Source organism: Zalophus californianus, chromosome 4 (genome assembly GCF_009762305.2).
Source record: "Zalophus californianus isolate mZalCal1 chromosome 4, mZalCal1.pri.v2, whole genome shotgun sequence".
NCBI lineage: Eukaryota > Metazoa > Chordata > Mammalia > Carnivora > Otariidae > Zalophus > Zalophus californianus.
The window spans coordinates 14338953-14361727 of NC_045598.1; the positions used below are offsets into that span (position 1 = coordinate 14338953).

Consider the following 22775-nt stretch of genomic DNA (forward strand, 5'->3'; position numbering starts at 1 on the left):
AAAGTCGTCTTTATCTTGAGCTCTGAACTATAAGCTGTTGCTGTGGGCTAAATCATCAAATGATAAAGACTTCCCAAATCTGTTCCATTTAGTTTTGTGTCCTACTTAGGATGGTTGGGCTTAGATCAAAATTAAATTTAACTGGCCTTAGTTTTCTCATTCGTAAATGGGGATTAAAGTACTAACACCACAAGGTCTGGGGGAGGATTAAAGGAGATCATGACCACAGAGACAGGACGGCACGCGGTAAAGAGTCTAACATCCCTGATATCTTCCCCCTCACGTTGTGGCACTGCTGCATTTTTAGTTTTGACTTTTTAATAACTGTCTATTTCCGTATGTGTCCTTTCCACTAGATGTGAACCTCTCTCACCAGGCCCATCTTTGCATTCCCGTGCCCAGCTGCGGTCTCGGGCACAGAATGTTGGACGATCCTGCGTCGCCCCCAACCTCAGCTTGGAGCCTCTTTCTCCCTGCAAACCCGAAACATATTCTTTAGAATTGGGAATCCAGCACTTTGCTCTTTCTCTGTGTTTTGCCTTTCCTGTGATCTCCCCTGCCCTCTGGCTTCAGCGGAAGCTGGGGACCCCACTGGCCCTCACTCCAGCTCCGACTTCTCTGAGCTCTAGTGTTGCGTTTCCAGCCGGTTGGGAGAAAGGTCATGTTCATGACCCAGTGGATCGGCTGCTTCTCCGAGTCCTACCTCCTTGTTTTCTAAATTGTTCATATTTTAAGTTGTGTTCATGGAGCCCACAACAAGTCAGCCAACCTTCCCGTTTTCTAAATTCCAAACCTGTTCTTTGGATCGGGGCTTAGAATGTCACCTTCTGGTCCATACCCTGAGCTTTGGGTCATGACCATAAAATGCGCGTCCCTTATCTAAAATCCGGGAGGCTGACTGTGTTTCAGAATTCAGGCCCAGGTCTGTGTGACTCTAAATCACTGCTCTTCAACACTGTCACCCCATCCTTTACCTTTGGAGGGGCCCAAGCACCTTCACAGGTGGTCCTCCTGCAGCGGCGGTGGTGGGCTTCCTCTTTCCTTCCCCAAAGTCTGGGGCATGGCCTTGGCCAAAGCTCCCGAGTCCCCCTTCACCAAGCCCAATAAAGGGTACCTCCTTTCCAGCCTCACAGCCACCAGCCTTCACAGGCCCCCCCACATCTTGCTGAGGGATGCTGCCCGGTGTGGGTCCTGGCTCCTCATTGTCGGCTGACTCTTCTGTTACCCCACCTGAAACGGGTCTCTGGGGGCTTGGCCCACACCCTTGCCCACCCCTTCCCGCACTGCTGAACGGCGCCCCCAGGAGCTCCTTGGCGGCATTCGCAGACCCCTGCTGGGGCCCAAGCTTTGGTTTTCAGTCCGTCCCACTCACCACATGCCTTTCCCCCAGATCATGGTGGCCAGCCTGGACTCTCCTGTCACCCCGTAAGCTGGCCTCAGACCTGACACAGGGAGCCCCTGTTCCTTCATCCTATGGGGACAGAGTCCTCCCCCGCCCCCCCCCCGGTCAGAACACCTTGCTCCTAACAGGCCAGAGCCCCACTGGTCCCTGGGATCCTCCAGGACAGGGGCCAGGCCTCGAGCGTCTGCACACTAAGTGCTCGGTTAGTACTGTCACCCCCGGCGCAAGACTGGGACAGACCTGCTGTAGCCGTTAATGATCCTCCCAGACACCACCTTCCGGAAAGGCTCCCAGTGCTTGGCTTCTCCTTCTACGGGTGCGCCCAGCAGGACGACATCCTCAATGATCCCTTGGCAATCTGGAGAGAGACCCAGAAAAGGCGGTCAGTGTCCCTGACCACAGCGGGTCCTGAAAAGAACGCTCCAACAGTGGGGGCAGAGATGGATGTCACACGCACACGTGCTCACACACACACACACACACGTGCACACACAGTAGTGGGGGCTTCCACACACTGAGTCGCAGGCCAGGGGGCTGATCTCTTCCTGCAAAGCACCATTATCCCTCTTTTATTTATTTATTTATAAAATATTCTATTTATTTGAGAGTGAGAGAGCACAAGCAGGGACAGCGGCAGGCAGAGGGAGAAGCAGGCTCCCCACCAAGCAGGGAGACTGATGTGGGACTCGATCCCAGGAACCCGGGATCATGACCTGAGCCTGAAGGTAGATGCTTAACTGACTGAGTCACCCAGGTGCCCCCATTATCCCTATTTTAGAGTTAAGGTAAACCACAGACACTGTCAAGATCACATAGCTCGGAAGTGCCACAGCCTGAGGTGGGACCCGGTTCTGTTCTCAGCATCCGTGACGCTCCCAACCAGCCATGGGCTCGGAGGGAACATCTTTAGAAGGGACCGGCGGGCCCCAGGTCATCGTGTACATCGGGGTGAGGGGGCGATGCCCAGCCCTCCTCGGCAGCAGTTCCCTGGGGCCTGGGCGGCGCGGCGGGAAGGCGGGAGGGAAGGGAAAATGGGGGCAGACGGGTCCCAGGGCAGGGGGTACATCCATCAGTTTCACTGACCAAATGGCTCAGATACATTTTAGGTGGGCTTATTCAAAGTGCGATTCAACAGACCAGGGCTGGCCCCATGGACATTTGTCCTGTAAACACAGAAAGAGGACAGCATCATTTCTTCTACCTTGGGGCAGACTAGAATGCAACAGTTCGCAGACGGGCGTGAGCACACCCTGAGAAGTGCCGCTCCTGACCGAGAGGGGCGCATGTCCCCCCCGGACCCCCTGTCACTCTCTGTCCCCTCCTCTGCTGTGCTTTTCTTCTTGGCACGTACCACTTGTTTCTGTCTTTCTGGGTGCGGTGAGGGCAGGTGCTCTTGCTGCCTCCGTCCCAGCTCTACGGCCGGGTCTAGAACAGTGCCTGGCCTGTGCCTGGTGCTCCGTAAAGATTTGAGTGAATGAACGAAGAGGAAGTTCCGTCCCTCAAGGAAGCCAGGATGTGTATTTTGCAAAGCCTTTGTAAAGCCGTGGCTTCAAATAACTTCTGGGTATGGGACCTGGGCCGGGTCACTGAACTTCTCTGAGCCCACAAGTGGGTGACGCCACTGGCCTTGAGGGTCTTTAGAATTAAGTCACAGCGTGGGAACAACCCAGCAGAGGCGATGCACAGGGTAAGTGAGTGTGGCCTCCCCTTGCCCTGAGCCTCCGCCTCTCCCCAAAGGTGGCTCTTTCTAATGCTTCTGAGTGTCTGTATGTCCTGGGAAGCAGCATGCTCAGTGACACTGCTGGGGAATGTGCCCAAGAGGGACCACTCTGCCCTGTCTTCCACGTTCCCACCAAGGGCCACAGGCCTGGTGGCTTCCTCTCTCTGGGCTTCAGATTCTAACCAGAGCGCTTCCAACTGTTCTAGGTCTGGGATTCCAGCTCAGCACTGGTCCAGGCTAACAGGTGTCCAAGCACCCCTGGAGTATCAAGTGTTCTTAGGGCTCTCCTGTCTCTGATGTTGAAAGATGCCATGGCGCAGGATTCTGATTTCACCCCTTTTGTTTCCAGAGCGATGATAACCTGGCAGAAGGATTTAAAACTTCAGGAAGCCGGCAGTGTGTTCTGAACAGCAAGGATGACTCAGGGGCCCCTTGATAGAACGGTTATTTCGGGTGCTTCTGTGGCTGGCAAGGCCGTAGAGAATGGGATTTTATCCTAACCCCTGCTCTTGGCAGGTGAGGAAACTGGGTCTCAGAGGGGATGGGGCATGTCCAAGGTCATACAGGTAGTGAGAAGCAGAACCCAGACTGCTTGGACGGAAGTGGCTGGGTCCTTGGGGCCATGCTCTCTGCTGTTTGAACCAACAACGCAAAGCACCGTGATCACGTGTGGGTCATCACTGTTCCCAGAGTGCCAAACGGTTGTTGACCTGGGGCCAGTGACTGAGCTCAGCAGCTCTGCTCTGGGGGCTGGCGGCTCAAGGTACCTGCTCAGCCCCACATGATCTTGCCTTCTCTGGAGGGCGGGGACCCCTTGTGGCCAGCAGTGGGAACGCAGCATTCCTGATGGGTTGCCCTGAGCCAGTGGCTGAAAGAATGCTGTTAGGAAAAGCCAAAAAAACGTAGTGGCCTGTGACCTTGAACTGAGACCGGTAGTTGAACCTCACAAAACAGTCCAGAATGCAGCCAAATCAAGTCAGGGTGGGCAGTGAGCTGGAAACACATTTACCCATCCATGACACCTGGGTGGCCCTTGGTCCTCAGGCCGTTTGCCACACTCAGACACGTGCCTTAAAGAGGGTTTGTTGTCTGCGAGGCTGCAAACCCGGAGACAAGCCATGTGGCAGGCTCTCGGTAATGCACAGGCATCAGCTGAGGGAAGTCGGCGAGAATTACTTTGGACCCACCCAACGCAGACTCCTCTATGCCAGGTCATCATCACCTGCCCGGTCCTGGGAATGGGATGGTCCAGGACGGGAATCTGGGGTCAGGGGAAAGAGGGTGCTGGCTGCTATAGTAGATGCTGGAAAGGAACAAATCTCAAATTTCACCGTTTGGTCCCAACCCTTCTAATACCAGGAGGTTTCATCCTTCCGGGTAAAATAGAGAAAACCCTCCCTAGGTGCTGCTTTACTGTCCAACGGTGTCCTCACTGCCTTTTTGCTGCAGCGACAATGAATGTTTGTTGAAACATGTTTGGATTTACTTCTATTGCTACCATCAACTTTTCTTCTTGTGAATTTTTTTTTTTTTTGAGAGAGAGAGAGAGAGAGAGAGAGAGAATGTGTGCATCTGTGGGGCAGGGGAGGGGCAGAGAGAAAGGGAGAGAATCTGAAGCAGAGCCCAACATGGGGCTTGATCTCATGACCCTGAGATCATGACCTGCGCCGAAATCAAGAGTCGGACGCTTAACCGATTGAGCCACTCAGGTGCCCCTCTTCTTGTGAATTTTTAAGGTATGAAGATAGTTCTCTAGCTTTACAAATAGACTTTTGATGTAAAGGGAGGCAGGAATCCAGCATGGGTTCAGTCACCTTCAAGTCAGGAGACATGGCCTTCAAGCCTTGGATTTCTCACTTAAAAAAAAAAAAAGATTTCCTTATTTACTTTAGAGAGAGCCAGCAAGCAAGGCGGGGCAGAGGGAAAGGGGCAGAGAGAATCTCAAGCTGACTCTGTGCTAAGGACACAGCCCAACTCGGGGCTTGATCTCACAACCTTGAGCTAATGACCTGAGCCGTCAAGTGTCAGACGCTCAACTGACTGAGCCACCCAGGTGCCCAGATTTCTCTTTTAAAAACAATTCTCTGTATGTTACTAATATCCTGCTTTGTGGGGCCCCTTAGTGGCCCAGTCAGTTAAGCAACTGACTGACTCTTGGTTTCAGCTCAGGTCATGATCTCAGGGTTGTGAGATCGAGCCCCTCGTCGGTCGGGCTTGGTGCATGTGAAGTCTGCTTGGGATTCTCTCTTCTTCTCCTTTTGCCCCTCCCCCCTCGTTCTCTCTCTCTAATAAAAATAAATATTTTTTTATTAAAGATTATAATTTATTAGTCAGAGAGAGAGAGTGTGTGAGTGAGCAAGCGTGCACAAGCAGGTGGAATGAGAGAGGGAGAAGCAGGCTCCCCGCCTGCTTCTCAAGCAAGGAGCCCGATACAGGGCTCGATCTCAGGACCCTGGGATCATGACCTGAGCTCAAGGCAGACGCTTAACCGACTGAGCCACCCAGGCGTCCCCAAAATAAATAAATCTTTAAAAAATATCCTGCTTTGTTAAAGCTGGAGGCCCTCTACCCTGTTAGAACTTCGATGTAAAGGAGGCTCTGAGCCTCCAGGAATTAAGAAAGAAAAGCTTTGCCAGTCATGTCTTTACCTCTCCACTTCTAGTCCTTTCTGTCGTTCACATGTTTGGTGAAAAACATTTCTTTCCCACACTTTCTTTGCTTCTACCTCTTGTTTTTATTCTTGACACAGGAGCCAAAGTGATCCCTTTACAACGCAAGTCATAGGCATGAGGCATCTTTTGGGGGTGATGGAAATGGTCCAAAATTGGGTCATGGTGATGGCTGCACAACTCTGAGTATTGACTAAGTATCACTGAATTGTACACTCGGAATGGGGGATTTTGTGGTGTGTAAATTATGCTGCAGGAAAGTCAAGTCATTTCAATCCTGTACTCAAAACTCTCTCATGGGTCCCACGCCCCCTGGAGTAAAAGTCAGTCACGGTGACAGCCCTCAAAGGCCCACGTGACCTTCCCCTGCTTTCTTCTTGCTCACTCTGCTCCGGCCACGTGGCCTTGCTCTTCCCTCTTCCCGAATGCTCTTCCATCTGATTTCCACACCTCCACCCTCCCTCACCTCTTTTTTTTTTTTTTTAAGATTTTATTTATTTATTTGAAAGAGAGAGACAGAGCACAACCAGGGGGAGAGGGAGAGGGAGAGGGAGAAGCAGACTCCCCACTGAGCAAGGAGCCTATCATGGGGCTTGATCCCAGGACCCTGGGATCATGACCTGAACCGAAGGCAGACCCTTAACCATCTGAGCCACCCAGGTGCCCCTCCCTCACCTCTTTGCTTAACTGTCACCCTCCCAGGGTGGACAAATGCACACACCCCGTGCCTCACCTCCCTTCTTTGATTTTTCTCCATTGCCCTTAAGACTATTCTGACTTCCTACCTGTTTTGCTTTTAAAAGCCTCATTTATGGTCTGTCTCCTACTAGCATGCAGGCTCCCCCGGGGCTGAGATTGGTTTTTTGGTGCTCTCCAGTGAATCCCCAGTGCCTGGAACAGCACCTGGCACAGATGCTGAGCTCCACAGCTATTTGTGGAATGAATGAAAGCAAGCAACGTGACGGAGCGGTAGGAACGCTTCATGGTGAGAATACATGGAAGGAGGTTATTTCTTCTTTTTCTTTTCTTTTTTTTTTCCTTCTGGCACAACTCCTTCCCAGCAGCTACAGTTGGGGATCTCTGAAGACTGGCTAAAAGCAAATGAAGAGTGCTACCCCAGCTGAGAGTAAATGGAAGCGTCTTTAATCACTGTTCTCAGCTCTTCAGTTGCTCATTTCCAGAGCTCTGTTCTGGGGGGATGGAGGCTACCGAGCACGACCGTAGTCTGCAAAGGGCAGACGAGCGAGTGGTCCTTCTGAGGCTAATGCTGGCCCGTCTCCTCCCCTGGCTTCGGACAACATGATCCAAAGGCTCATGGTAACCCTCCCAAGAAGAACCTGATGTCAGCTGTATTTATAGACTCCCTTGTGTCTGGCCTACCTAAGAAGACTCAGGGTCACCAGCCCCTTTAGCTGATCCGTGGTGCAGCTCAGGGGTGCCCAATCTCCGGGCGGCAAAGCTCCAGAGTGACTCTGAGGGCCTAAGAAACTGCATAAGCACCAACAACCGTCGGCCAGTCAAATGCCGCCAAGGACTCACACAGCAGGTGGCATGATTTCAAGACTATGAGGATGCTGTGGTGACTCCCAGGAGTCATGGTCAAGGTTGCTTTGGGTCATCACATATCTTTTCAACCAGGAGACCCTGAAAATGGGACGGCTGCCAGAGGCAGGTCTGTGAAGACGTCTGCCATTAGAAAGGGCTCACGTGCTCGAGAAGGCTGGGCATCACGGGCCCCGGGGAAGCGGCCTGGCCTATGGCATGAGAGAAACCTGGGTTCGAATCCCCGCATCACCGCGGTCTGAAGAGAGGTCAGTTATTCAATCATGTGGGTTCTCGGCTGCCTCATCTGGCAGATAGAATAAAAGAATATTGATTCTCCAGGGCCGGCGTGAGGCCGTGTGTTTGTCTTTGGAGACTGCCCGGCCACTGACAGAGACACAGCTGCTTCTAGCCGGCCGCTAGCCCACGCACTGCCGCGGCTCAGCAGAGACCTACCAGACCTACCTGTCTGGTAGGTGGCAGCAATGAGCGGAACCTCTGCAGAGAAGCAGCCGAAGAGCTCTAAACCAGGGTTCAACACTTCCTCCCTTACTTTTCTTTAAACAAAATTTTAAATTGTGATAAAATGCACATAACAAAATTTACCATCTAACCATCTTTAAGCGTGCAGTTCAGTCGAATTAAGAATGCTCCTGTTGGGGGTGCCTGAGCGGTTCAGTTGTTAAGCGTCTGCCTTCGGCTCAGGTCATGATCCCAGGGTCCTGGGATCGAGCCCCGCATCGGGCTCCCTGCTCCGCGGGAAGCCTGCTTCTCCCTCTCCCACTCCCCCTGCTTGTGTTCCCTCTCTCACTGTGTCTCTGTCAAATAAATAAAAAATCTTAAAAAAAAAAAAAAGAATGCTCCTGTTGCCGAGTTATGGGTCCTCACTTCCGTCAAGCAGAATCTAGATAAATCAGTGTATGTCTTGTCCAGCACGCTCCTCACGCTTCCCACAGTTCCCACTGCATGCCTGACAGGACCCTTTTACCACCTGACCCTCTGAAGATGGTCTTAGCTTTTCAAAAAAAAAAAAAAAAATCAAGAGCTGGGGGCACCTGGAGGGCTCAGTCGGGAAAGCGTCTGACTCTTGATTTCGGCTCAGGTCATGGTCTCAGGGTCATGAGATCGAGCCCCGGGTCGGGCTTGGTGCTGGGCGGGGAGTCTGAGAGTCTCTCTCTCTCTCTCTCTCTGCCCCTCCCCCTCCTCTCTCCCTCTTGTAAAAAAAATCGAGAGCTGAGGATAGACAGCTTCTGTATGACGGCAGAGTTCTGTTTACACTATAGCGTTGGCCTTGAAAACTGTATACAAATTAAGTTTTTGTGAAACTAAATATTCTTACAACATACCAAGTAGGGTCGGTTCTTCCAAAGAGCCCTGTGGAGAATCTTTCTGTACAGTAAGGGGACCCTTTGTCACTGGGAACGACCCCTTTGTCATTGTGTCTTGTCCATAACAGTGGGCTTTCTTCAAGTGAGGCAGGCTTGTCCAGAGCTTTCCAGGTATTTCCAAACAACCCCCTCTAGGAGTTCACAGAAATCTCATCAAACGGCTGGAAAGGTGACATCACACACTCCCACATGCCTATCACGTTGTCAATAATGAGATTCCCCTGGCCTGCAAAGACCAAAGGATCTCAAACTTGAGAAGCTAAAAAAGCAGCATTTTCTCCCTCCTGGCAGGGGGTCATGTGTGCAGGGAGCGATAAGGCGGGAAATGAAGGAGGAAATTATCTCTTGACTGCGGGTCCAGAAAACAAACCTTGAAGGAAATGATATGCACTGCATCTAACAGAAACAAAATCCGCTCCAAATACACACACACACGCTAAGCACACGGACAGAGGCAGCCAGAGAGGGAGGGAGGCTGGGCAGGAAGGGGGCTGGAGAAAGGGAGGCTCTGACTATCCCCCATCCCCCCCACAAGAATGAGGTTCACACTGGAAAGAATCACCTCAGGGAGCCCGTCTGGATAGACTGTAAGGATCTGGGATGAATTCCTGAGGGAATGAGTAAGGCTTTATCCACCCCTCACCCCCCCCACCCCCGCCGCCTTCGATTCCTGTCTCTTTGACTGGGCCATGCAAAGTGATGAGGCCGGCACCAGCATCCCAGGACCCTGGACATTCATCTGCATGCCTGACCTCTCCTTGCTCTCATCCGGGGGACAAAAGCCTGGTCTGTCTGAGGACAAGGCAACTGGTGAGTGCAGTTCCATGTGAGGGACATAAATCACGTCCAACGTGAAGTCTGCTATCACGGAGATGAAAGGGCCAGGTGACCGAACGGCAGTCTGTTCTGCATGTCAGCTGGTATCTAGTGGTGACTCAGAAATCGTTTTCAGCCAAGTGGGAACTTAGGAATTCAAGGGCCAGGCGGCTGAAATGTATCTGTGTGAGCTTATCCACAAGCTCTTTTGCCTTGGGTTTATTTTTTTTTAAGATTTTATTTATTTGAGAGAGAGAGAGAGACACAGCGAGAGAGGGAACACAAGCAGGGGGAGTGGGAGAGGGAGAAGCAGGCTCCCCGCTGAGCAGGGAGCCTGATGCGGGGCTCGATCCCAGGACCCTGGGACCATGACCTGAGCCGAAGGCAGACACTTAACCGACTGAGCTACCCAGGTGCCCCTGCCTTGGGTTTATTTTGCAGACATCGGGGGTGGTAATGTTGGTCCAACTTCGTAGGGGCTGGGAATGAAATTGAAGGGAGAGATCTTGCAGCAAAGGTTTTCTGTTTTCTTTCCCCCCTGTAAATAAAATTCTAGAATTCGATTTTATAACCCCCCTTCTTCGTTTCTTTATCATCATTATTGTCATCACAGCTTACTTTGGGAGAGGCTAAGTGCTTTCTATGCATATTATTTCATAACTCTTCATGAGGATCCCAGGAGGTAAGCGGGACTACTCCCATTCTAGGATGGGAAAAGCACGCCTCAGACACACTAAGCAGTTTGTCCCCGTTCACACAGTAAGTGGCGTCCTGACATTTGATTATTCCTACACGTTCTCTCCTACCTTCCTGTTCCTTTCCCCTTGGCTATCAAATAGAACCTTGAACCGAACTATGTTTATGGACAACCGTGACATCTTCCAAAATTGTATTTTAAATACAGAACACACACAACCTGCCAAGATGAGCATTTCCAATTTGGCTGATTCAGGAGACACATTAGCAGGTTAAAATTTGCTAAAAGGTTAACATCCTGATGTGTGCACCAGGCCCAGGGTATGTGACCTCTTGTTTGGTCATCTCTGGTACATCCGCCAAACCAAGTGGTGAACAGATACTGCTTAAGAGGAGAAATATGGTCCCGGGTTCTGGGCACCGTGCTAGAGTTTCTCTATATTGTCACAGTAAACGACACTGCCTTTCCTTTTGTTGTCGTTTTTAAGATTTTATTTTTAAGTAATCTCTACACCAATGTGGGGCTTGAACTCACAACCCCGAGATCAAGGTCGCTCGCTCCACCGACTGAGCCAGCCAGGAGCCCCATCCACTGCTTTTTGAAGTAGATCCTTGGTGGTTATTGCAGCAAAGGTCCTGTTAGAAGTAAACTTGCTCAGTTTAAAAATAACTGTATTTTGTCCTTTATCTGAACGATAGTTTCACCACACATAGAATTTTAGATCGACCGTTCTTTTTCTTTTCCTCTGGCTTCTACTGTTTTGAGAAGTCTCATCAGTCTAGTTGAGCTTTCCGGGCAGTTCTACAATCTCGCTATGATGGGTGTGTATAAAATAGTTCTCCTACTCAAGACTCATGCTCCTTGAATCTCGGAATCAGTTCTGGAAAATGCTCAGTCAATAAACTGTATCTCTCTCTCCCACTGTCTTCTTTTGGAACTGATATGAGCAACCATTAAGCTCTGAACTTCTCTCCATGTCCTGGCTCCTTACCTCTCCCTGGTGCATCGTGGGTAATTTCTTTCTTTCTTCTCTTCTTCTTTTTTCTTTCTTTCTTCTTTTCTTTCTTCTTTCTTTCTTTCTTTTTCTTTCTTCTTTCTTTCTTTTCTTTCTTTCTTTCTTTTCTTTCTTTCTTTTCTTTCTTTCTTTCTTTCTTTTTCTTTCTTTCTTTCTTTCTTTCTTTCTTCTTCTTTCTTTCTTTCTTTTTCTTTCTTTCTTTCTTCCTTCCTTCTTTCTCTCTCTCTCTCTTTCTTTCTTTCTTTCTCTTCCTTCCTTCCTTCTTCCTTCCTTCCTTCCTTCTTTCTTTCTTTTCTTTCTTTCTTTTTCTTTCTTTCTTTTCTTTCTTTCTCTTTCTTTCTTTTCTTTCTTCTTTTCTTTCTTTCTTTCTTTCTTTCCTTTCTTCCTTCTTCCTTCCTTCCTTCCTTCCTTTCTTTCTTTCTTTTTTCTTTCTTTTTTTAAAGATTTTATTTATTTATTTTGACAGAGAGAGACACAGCAAGAGAAGGAACATAAGCAGGGGTGGGGGAGGGAGAGGCAGGCTTTCCGCTGAGTAGGGAGCCCGGGACCCTGGGATCATGACCTGAGTCGAAGGCAGACGCTTGACGACTGAGCCACCCAGGCGCCCCCACTGTGAGTAATTTCTTCACATCAATCTTCCGATTCATGATCTCTCTTTCTCCCTTTGTCTAATCTACCATTTAACCCAATCCATGAAAGTTTTCATCCCAATGACTTTTTTTTTTTCACTTCTACAAGTTTCAATTTGACTTATTTTCAAATCTCCCTGTTTTTTTCCCGTGTCTTCTACTTTCAACTTATTGATATGTTTCAATTTAAGTCTTTAATAATTGTAAACCTACTTTTTTTTTTAGGGGGGATCCTTCAGATGGTTCTTAAAGATTGAGGGTCTATCCCTGATGCTTGTTGTTTCTGTAACTTTTCCAGGTGGTGGGTTTTTAACTTTGTTTTTAGAAGTCTGGATTATGAGCTCGTTTTTAAAGCTGGTCTTATATGGGATCCATCTGTGTGGCCTGGATTGAGGACCTATTTTCTCCGAGTAGTCTGGTGTCAGTTGTTTGACTTGGGGGATTCCGGAGCCTGAGGTGATAAACATCTTAACCCTAAATCCAAGTGAGGCATGGTCCTGTGTCTCTGAATTCCCCCAAGAGATATATTTTTTTTCCTCCCTCCAGCCAGGGAATGTGCTTACGGCTCTCATTTTCTGCTTCCTCCTTGTTTCTCATCTGAATGATTTCCTTTAATTTGGGGAGTGCTGCTTTACAACTCTTTATTCCACTCGAAATGGATGGTGCAGTGATTGCTGGCGAGGGACAGTCAGGGCAAGAGCATGATCAACCTGCTGGTGGTAATAAATCTGTAGGACAAACTCCGCCATCTCTTTGCATGAGCGGCCCCGCCAAATGGCAGAGCCCCAGAATTGTGGAACGGCCAAGGTCCAGCAGCAGCCAGCATCTCTGAATGTCCCTGTGAGCATGAGTGTGCATTCATGGACCTCTGGGCCTAAGCCCAGGTCACCGGTGGACACATCATGAACTTAGCCTTTGCTCTTCCATCTCTCTGGCAATGACTTTCTCCACTTGGGTCTCTCACCGTCAGGGGCCTGCTGTGTCCTCTGGGATGCTGTGGAATTCTCAAAAATAACCCCACCTGAATTCCTTTCATTTTTAAAATGCGCCACACAGCTTTTATAGAGTTTCGGTCATTTTCAAAAAAGATCCAATTTTTCTTTGTATTTTCTTATAAGAAATTCTTTATCAGACCATTTCCTCCTGATTTCTTTTTTTCTTTTTTTCTTTTTTTTTTTTTTAAAGATTTTATTTATTTATTTGAGAGAGAGAGAGAATGATAGCGAGCATGAGAGGCAAGAGGTTCACAGGGAGAAGCAGACTCCCTGCTCAGCAGGGAGCCCGATGTGGGACTCGATCCCGGGACTCCAGGATCATGACCTGAGCCGAAGGCAGTCGATTAACCAACTGAGCCACCCAGGCGCCCCTCCTCCTGATTTTCATCTGCAAAAACATGAGGTCACTGAAATGGAGCACACTTTGGGCAGTTGTGATGGGCAGAGCTTTTGCTTGGAGATGTGTAAGCAGGGGTCTGAGGCTGGCCCTGCGCTGCCTAGCTGGGAGTCAGACCAGAGGGCACCTCTCTGTGTCCTCATCTGGAAATGGCCCAAGAATCCCTAACTTGCGGGGCTGCTGGGAAGGTTCCAGGGGATGAGGTCTGGAAACACCTGTTATAGCGGGGATTCGATAAATATCAGTCCCTTCCCCTCTCTGTATCTTTGGTGCCTAATAAATGCAAACAAGAAGGCTGTAACTGGGTGCATGGGAATTTCTCAGGAAGCAGGAGCAGCTTCTCGGCTCCGCACAAGCCCTCAATAAGGGCAGTCTGTAGACCCTCCCCAGGTACCACTCGCTGAAAACCAGCCTGCGCTGGGCTTGGAGGAGCCCTTTCCCACCACAAGGTGGTGCTGTGGCGACCACCAGCGGTCTCCAGGGCCTGGCACTACGCTAGGGCCTTCCTGGAATGCCATTCAGGTTAGAGAGGGTGAGGGCGCTCTGCCAGGGGGTGGGCTGACCACACTGCAGAGCACCTGTTCCCCCAGGGACCCCTGAGAGGAGCCATAAGAAGAGGGGTCTGGCCCTGGTTCTGCCTTTACCAGCTGTGCAGTCGGGGCAGGTTGTGTAAACGCTCAGCTAAAAAATTAAAGGGCGGGGTGCTTCTGGGGGGCGCAGTCAGTTAAGCGTCCAACTCTTAGTTTCAGCTCTGGTCATGATCTCAGGATCGTGAGATCGAGTCCCGACCTAGGTTCCGCGCTCAGTGGGGCGTCTGCTTGAGGATTCTCTCCCTCTGCCCCTTTCCCCATTCATGCTCTCTTTCAATCTTTAAAAATGAAAGGGACCAGTCGAGGGTCCCTGTGGGCGGTAGAGAGAGGCCTGCTGTGGGAGTCTTCACTTACATCTGTGTGACTGTGGACAAGTTCCCCGGGCTCTCTGAGCCTATTCTCTTGAGCACCGGATAGCAAGGCCCTCCCTCCCAGGCTGGTTGTGACGGCTGATGACACCACGTGGGAAGGGCACTCGGTCAGCTGGTTTTTTCGTGCGATGCGGCTCACCCAGCCCCAGCCCTGGGGAAGCAGAGTGAGAAGAGAGGCCCCCAGGACATGCAGATGGGTGGGCAGGTGCAGCCGCAGGTGGGGATGCCGAAGGACGGGGAGGGGATGTGGTTGGCAGGGAGGTCCCCCTTCCGAGTCCTCCCCAGGGAGTCTGGCTGACCTCTGTCCCCTGAGCCCTGCGCAGGTCCTGACGCACGGTAGGTCCTCTCAGCAGGTCTCTGCTGACCGGTGGATAAACAAACACAGCAAGGGAAAGAGGTGCTCATATCAAAGACTCAAGGCAGCACCTGCATCCGGGTCTCTGCGTTCCATCGACAGATCAGGCCCCTGAGTTCTGGACCCTGCTCACCTCTCCAACCTTACTTTTCCCAACTTCCCAGAGAAACCTGGGCTCCTGTTGCCTGCCCTCCCCAGACTGTTCACCTTCCTCCCTCTGGATCTTTGCTATTGCCAGTCCTGGGCTCAGAGGCATCCTGTCTTCCTCCCAGCTTGTCAAGGCTCACCTTTTCTTCCAGGCTTGCCACCACCTCCCTGAAGCCATCCCTGCCTCCTGGAAGGAAAGGCTCTCTCTCCTTTGAGCTGCTTCATGTCGAGGCCCATGCAATGCAGCATTTGCTACTGTTATTTATGTTCTAAGGCTGGTATCTATTCTAACTAGATTATAGGCAACTTGAGGGCAGCAAGCTTATCATGAGATGCAGCATAAGAGAAGGGTTCACAGGAGATGGTTTGGAGTCAGATGCACCCGCGTTAGCATCCCAGATGTGCTGTGTGTAATCCCAGATTACTAGCTGTGTGTCCTTGGACAAGTCGCTTAACCTCTCTGGGCTTCTGGCTTCCCATCGGTGAAATGGAAAATGTAACACCTGCTTCCAGTTGTAATAATGCCCACACCTTCCAAGATCAAGAGGGGTCCTCTTCCCGCCCGGCACATAGCTGGTGCTCCACGAATATCAGCTCCCTTCCCTACTCTCCACCTTGGAAAGATGGTTTCTTGTTTTGGAGATGAGCAGTTGTTCTCTCTCAAACTTCAGGAGAGTGTGGCAGGGTGAACTAAAAACCATGCTTTCCACTGTTGTCTGAGCCTGTGATCCAGGCTCAACCACGGTCCCTGCAATTTCCAGCAACCGCTAAATGACAAAATGTAAAATCACCCAAAATGGAAATGCAACCGGGGACTTGTCACCTGATTAGCAGTCTCCTCAATACCCGGCTGCTCATGACAGCTCAAGAGATCATCACCTCCCGTCTGAGTTTCCAAAGAAGCCCCTGCGCCAACCTTCCTGATAACTAGGAGGCACCCTGGGGAGATCATTCCCAACCACGACATTGTCCTCGCGGTTCCAGGTTTGTAACTTCCAGTAGAGACCTTTCTAGCTAACCAAAGGCAGAGATGTTTGAGGCTCTGAACCTGAGCACTCAGCTCCTAAAAGGCAAGGGTGTGCTCTCGGACAGAATAAGTCAGGGAGAAACAGAGCGTCTCGCTACCCATGGAGCTGGCATCTCCACGCTCCCTCCCGGAAGTGAGAAATCTGCAGTCGTGGCTTTCCACAACTTTGCTTGCTAGGAAGCTAATAGCAAAATTCACAGCTCAGTTATCGCAACTGGGTAATCACAGGAGAACATATAATAACAGGAACAGTGACAAACCTAGTGGCTGCTGAATGCTACTTGCCAGCCATTCTGCTGAGTGCTTACATATATTATCCCCCTTGCTCAGCCTCTGAAGAAAGTACTACTAGACCCATTTCACAGGCGAGGAGACTGAGGCACAGGGACTAAGTGCATGCACCTGTTTGCGGGGCTAGTGAGCGGCAGAGCTGGAATTCGGATCCAGGCCTGGCTGCGGGGTCCGAGCTCCTTCTGCTCCAGGCCCTGCTCTTCTGCATCTGAGCTTCCCAATTGGCTCAGGCCTCTACTCACACAAGTGTTCCTTCTGCTCCTCATGTCTACATTTATCCTTAAGCTGTTGCATTTGAGGCTGTATTCCCTGAGAAGTCCTGTGAGTCCTTTGAGGAAGGAGATGGGGCTTTGCAAAAATTAATAAATGGACGTTTGAGAAAATGAGTGAACAAAAGATGGAAGAAATAAACAATAATGAAGAACATTCTAGAGACCTGAAAGCTCAGAGTTCACATGGGGACATTCCATGCTGGGGTGGCAGGGGCAGGAGCCCCAAATCTCAGACCCTGTCATTAAAACGCCAAGTATGGGGGACACACTGACCCACAGGTGGGAACTTTTTATCTTCTGTTGCAAAACAGGCCAGGCCATGTTTTACAAGACGGCAGTTTGACAAAAACTGGCTAAGCAGGCTGGATGATCGTGGGCATCTTAGCTACAAGGAAAAACCCCAACAGTTTCCATTACAGAATGCTGTGAACTGAGATGGTTAATTAATATGTAAATCAATGGGACTTGCGGTGTTTTCTTCCCTGGTTGGAATCCACCCAACCCCCATGGGAGTGCACCTTCTCTACACAGCGTCTGGATTCTTCCACGCTTATCAACCGGGACTCACACAGAGGACGGACTTACACAAGATTCTGAGTGAGGGGAGTCCCAGGGAGGGAAGGAAACTGCGAATGGCCATGAGAGGTGGGATCTGTCCACGAGACTGGGAGACTGGGGGGTGGTCACCAGGGCTGACCATGGCCAGGAAAAGGAACACTCCTAGAGACCATCCCCTTCCTAGCTCTGTGTTCACCACGGAAATTCTGGCAGATAATCTGTTTCCCTAGGAGCTTGGGCAGTGAGCATGGACATCTGCTCCATCTGCTGTCATCGGAGGGTGACAATTATTGGTGACCTAATGAATCAGCATTCAGTTCCAGCACTGTGTCTTGTGAGTTTGCTTGATGGGACTCTGATTAGCTCTGGGTGCAAAAGAGACAGAATCATGTTTCTGAAAATCCCAGGAGCAGACCTGGGGACGTGTGGGCCACCCATGTAGGGCTTGGGGCTCTGTCGCCATGCCAGCAGCCCCCCTGGACAACATCTGAACATGAGCAGCCTTAGCAGATGCCCTGGGCAGAACCTGACATCCCCCAGGCCACAGGCCATTGATGCTCAGATGAAACTGACTCGTTCCTAAATTCCTAACCACCCTGGGGCAGAGTAGTAAGCTTCCCGTCACCAGAAGCAATTAAGCAGAGGCTGGTAGACACCTCTGACGGATGAGGCCAAGGGGATCCTATATGCGTGGAGGTCTGAACCAGAGGATTCTGAACAGTCCCTTGGAACCTGCATGTAGAAGTCTGTACTTCCTGGTGTTCATGGGATGGGAGAATGCACTGAGGCCCTTGCTGACCGACCCCAAGGATGTTGTGAAATGCCCTTGGATCACCAAACTGTGATCAGACTGAGTGTTGAGTGGCCCTTCCAATGTTCTAATGCTTTCAACACTCAAACCACCTACCGTATCATAGCCAGTGATCAAGCATTTCCTACGTGTCAGGCTGGTGCAAGGTGCCCACTATGTGCCGTTTTCTTTATCTTCACTGTATCTCCCCACGAGGTGGGTGTCATTAGTTCCACCTCACTCATGAGGAAGGCTTGAAGAACATATGTAACCTGCACTGGGTCACAGGGTTAGCAGTGGAGTCAGGATTTGAACCCAGGGCTCTCCGACCCTGAGCGCATGATTTTAACCCTGTGGCACAGAGAACTGTGGCCTTCTGGGTAGTTATTGGCAGATGCTTCTATAACTTCTCATAGAGTTAACTCTCCTACGTTACAGTTAGGAGGAGGAAGCACGTCTACAAATGCCCAGACGGGGTGGTAGGAGAGACAGGCCAGGGAGATAGGCTGATTTCTGGAGGACCCCCAAATGGTAAGTGGACTCATCTGTAGGCACCGGGGGCTGGTGGCTCTGCCCTGTGGGTTGATGGTGGAGCAGAGAGGTCAAGCCCCAGAGGCCAGGTGAGACAAGCCCTCCAAGCCTTGCCTTCTTCATACAACCGTGACAACCCAGGTTCCCTGTGTGAATAAATGCATTTCAGCAGGTGGCAAGTGCCAAAATCAAGGGTGTCTTTATCTCCAAGAGGATGCAAGTGCCTTTCCAAGGGAGTCAGCGGCCTAATCTGTGGCCAAGCCCGGCAGAAAGACCCTGTTAGTTTAGATGAAAACAGCAAATGGATCCCATGTTCTGCTGAATCATTCCTCCCCTGGGAGCTGCCATCTAAAGATGTTCCTGTCTTATGGCAAGCTCAGAAGTGGTGTGCATTACAGCCCGGAGACATCCGCCTGGATAAGCTAATGGAGACGGGAGAAAGGAGTTCTTGTTTACTGAGGGTCCACTGCGTGGCAAGCACTGTGTTGTCACATCCACTACATGGAAAGGCTAGTGGAGGGGCTAGAGTTGAACCCTGGGTCTGCCATTTGTACATGATCGCACCTCTGCCCTGTTCCAGGTTCTGTTCCAGGGGCTGGTGACACAGGGGAGAAGGAAATGGCAGAGTCCCTGCCTTCAACCTCTTCACAGGCAAAACAGGAATATCAATACCTACATCTCAGAGCTGTTTGTATGTTATGCAAAGTGCTTAGCGCTGTGCCTGGTACGTGGTTAAGTGTTCAATAAACAGAAGTTACTAAATCCCAGAACCAGCCTGAGAGGCATCAGTGTCCCTATTTTACCAATCAGCCTGAAGCTCAGAGGTGGAGTGACTTGCCTTCAGAGCACCCAGAGAGTAACAGAGTAGCAGAGCCTGAATTTGAACTTGGGTTTCTAGAATCTAGGTCCAGTGCTCCTTCTTGATGTCATCTGCCTTGGCTGCCACGATCCCTTGCATCTTGAAGATACAAGAAAACTGATCAGGTGGCACCAGCTTACAGATGGAGCAGGGATGGGGGGGCCAGGTCCCACTTAATGAACTCACTCCAGGGCCCAGAGTGCAGCAGGCCCAGCAGCCTATTATTTGAGGAATGAATTTGCCGACAGGAGGGCTGGCGCATCTCAGATGTCTCGCTGACTACGTGGACAGGGCTACTAGGCAGAGACAATGTGTAATGCCTCTAATTAATTCCCCTCAAATCCTTTTGGAACGAAGAGGAGAATAAATGCATCAATAAACTGAAACAGGACTGATTTTTTGGTTCACGTGGCCATTTCCTGGCTCAGCCTGCTACCATGAGTCAGTCTGAATTGGGCTTACTTTCCAACTACTTAATTTTTGAAACCTTTTAAAGCAAACACAGAGAAAAATGAACAATCCATTACAATCTGGGGCCCAGACCCTCTCAGCGAGTGCTTGGACGGTGGCTCTTCTTGGCACCCGGTGCTGCTCCCTTACCCCTGCCACCTGCCAGAGCCAGAAATACCCTTGGTTGGAGGGTCCGTCACTCCCAAAGCACATTCATCCCGTTGGCTGGCAGATGGGCCATCGGAAGGGGCCTGTTCATCTCTGGGAATTCTGGCTGCATGTATTTCCTGCCCAAAGGCACAAACATTTGCTGGCAGGTGCACATTTTGTCTCAGTTCGGAGTGGGCAGGATCATTGCACAGGGTGTGTGCGTGCTGACGGATCACGCCTGCTGGGCAGTCTGGAAGTGGAGGGGCCCAGGTGCCCTGGGTCACCGGGAGGCTGGCCCAGGTCGTGGGGGTCTGTGCATTGTCCTCTGCAGGCAGTGCTCACGGTGAACTTCCTGGCTGCATTCATGGGCTTCCGTAAATCAACTACTAACACGTACTGGGCACCTCCTAGGGGCCAAGTCCTGGGGAAGACTGAAGCCAACAGGCAGGTCTTCTGTGAGGCTGACCACCCTCTGGTCGGGGAGGGAGACCAGTAGGCCGCCCAAACAGGATGGCCCCCACTTAGGGCTTGGGTACTGGGCAGGAATCCCAGCTCTATCACCTCCCGGCTCTGCCTTTGGGCAAATCCCTTCAGCTCTCTGGGTCTCTCCCTCCTTCGCCACCATTCTATAAAACGGGACAAGGAATACCCGCCTTGTGAGGATGTCTCGAGTATCAGTTAGTAACACTTTGCCATTAGGCCTAAGCACGGCATCCCGCCCTGTCGCGGCCAACACCCCAAACAGAAGCAGGCCCGCGCTGTATCCTCTGAGAGAGAGCAGAAACAAGGTTACCTCGCCAGGTCTAGTTTGCAAAGGAACAAGCACCTCCCACCAGCTGCTGACTCCTCCATGAGAACAGCTCTGTCCCCAGCAGCCGGGGCGCCGATGTCCGAAGATACAGACACCCCATGTGACTTCCACAGCCTCCTGAGAACACGGCTGCTTTTCTACCAAGTACAACCTGATGAACACGGGTAACCTTGGGACTCATGAGTATATGTTTTCCCTTTAAGAGCCTGCCACGCGCGTATGTGTGTGAGCTATCTGGTAAACCTGGCCTTCCAAAGTCTGACTAGTTTACACCTTTTTGCAAGAAACACTTTTTAAAAAAAAGATTTTATGTATTTGTTGACAGAGAGAGAGAGCGAGAGAGGGAACACGAGCAGGTGGAGTGGGAGAGGGAGAAGCAGGCTTCCCGCGGAGCAGGGAGCCCGATGTGGGACTTGATCTCAGGACCCTGGGATCATGACCTGAACCGAAGGCAGACGCTTAACGCCTGAACCACCCAGGCGCCCCAAGAAAATCTTTTTTAAAGATTTATTTACGTGAGAGAGAGAGTGTGCGTGCATGGGCAAGGAGGGGCAGAGAGAGGGAGAATCTCCATCAGACTCCCCATTGAGTGCAGAGCCTGACCCGGGGCCCAATCTCACGACCCCGAGATCTGGACCTGAGCCAAAATCAAGAGTTGGACATTTAGCTGACAGTGCGCCCCAGGCGCCCCAGATATACTATCATTTTCCCCTGTGTTTCATAGAAATCAGTGCAGTGGAGACAAGTCAAGTGACTTGCAGAGTGCCGGGTCTGGGACTCCCAACAGACACTCTAACTGCAGAGCCCACAGGCACACGGTTCTTAAGCTGGCAGCTTCTCAGTGGGGAAGTGGCCCGTCACAGTGTGACCGCCCAGCCCTGCATCTCGCTCCCCTCCTCCCTGCCGGGCCCGGTCTGCTGAATGGGGGACCGGAGGGTAGGCTGTGGAGCCCTGGAGGCCAGGGGCTTGCCGGATGGCTGGTACGAGGGCTGCACAGCCGGGCTTTGAGGGCCTCCCTGGAGGGCGTATGTGTAAACGTGCATGTGTGTTGAGCAGGTGCATATTTGTGTGAGCACGTGTGTGTCCGTGTTTCTATTTGTTTCACTTTCTGGTGTGGGTTAAAGAAGCGTGGCCCGCAAGGTGCTGCTAGAGTCCCCGTCCGCTCCTTCGGCCTACCCTCCCCCCAGGGCTGTCAGGGAGTCATGTTCTCTGGATTCAGGACCCTTCAGCTCCCCTTTGCAGGTTGGTGTGTTTTGTTTTCAGCCTCCCATTTCTGGGAGCTGTCAGGAGTTCCCTCACTTACTCTCCAGAAAGAGAAAAGGAAATGGGGGAGGGGGTGGTTATGAAGAGCTCTGTGGCCCAGCTTTGGAGAGATGGCCCCTCCATGTGGAGGTGCTGAGAAGGCCAAGGGCATGAAGCAGATTAACCAAGAGTGGCCTGCACACCCCGGGCCTGGGAGAAGCCATCCATCCTAGACTGCCAGGCCACAGGCCACATTGCCCACTGAGGTGCACACAGCTGCCGCTATGCTGGGAATAAGCCAGGGCTAACTAAGGGACAGACCCCCTGGAGCGTCTATGACCAAGGTCACGGCAGAGAGTTACCAGAGCCCTCTCAGAACGATCAAGAATAATAAGACTTGTTCAGGGGCGCCTGGGGGGCTCAGTCGGTTAAGCATCTGCTTTCGGTTCAGGTCATGATCCCAGGGTCCTGGGATCGAGCCCTGCGTCGGGCTCCCTGCTCAGGAAGGAGTCTGCTTCTCCCTCTCCCTCTGCCCCTACTCCCCCCTCCCCTGCTCATGTTCTCTCTTTCATGCTCTGTCTCAAATAAATAAAATCTTTAAAATAAGTAAATAAAAATAACATGCAGAGGTTTTCTCTATAAATGCAGACGAGCTATACTACCAACATAAAAAGGCCTCTGTTGTTCCTGTAAAAACTTACGAGCATCTGTGCTTGGCACAAAACTGAGCAGGGCATGGTTCTTCCCTACAAGGAGCTTCGAGAGTGGGGAGGCTGACATGCAGACTCCTGCACCCGACCCGCGGTGGGCCTTATTCCTCCACTTGGTTCACTCATCACGGGTCCACCGAGTACCTAGTAAGTGCCAGACGTGGGCAGGTGACAGGCTCGGGAGGCAGGGATGAGAAAGAGAAGCAGCACCCCCCGCCCCCCGTCGGAGCTGTGGTTCCTGGCCAGGGCTACACACCACTGCTGCCCGGGGGAGCTCCTTCCACGATAGGGGGTGACTGACCCCTTCTGCGGAGGGCCCCAGCATATATGTTTTGGGAAAAGAATGGCCCA

General features: G+C 51.2%; 1 protein-coding gene across 8 annotated transcripts in view; it reads right to left on the reverse strand.

Moving 5' to 3' along the window:
- TMCO4 (transmembrane and coiled-coil domains 4) overlaps positions 1-22775 on the reverse strand; it is an 89042-nt gene that overhangs the window by 11210 nt on the left and 55057 nt on the right. For all 8 annotated transcript variants that reach the window (XR_003524250.1, XM_027619613.1, XM_027619586.1 and 5 more), the window contains one exon: positions 1643-1760. Coding sequence is in view for 7 of the 8 variants with exons in the window: in XM_027619613.1 (XP_027475414.1) it covers positions 1643-1760 (118 nt within the window). In the remaining variant the exon portion in view is untranslated. The remainder of the gene's footprint in view (positions 1-1642; positions 1761-22775) is intronic.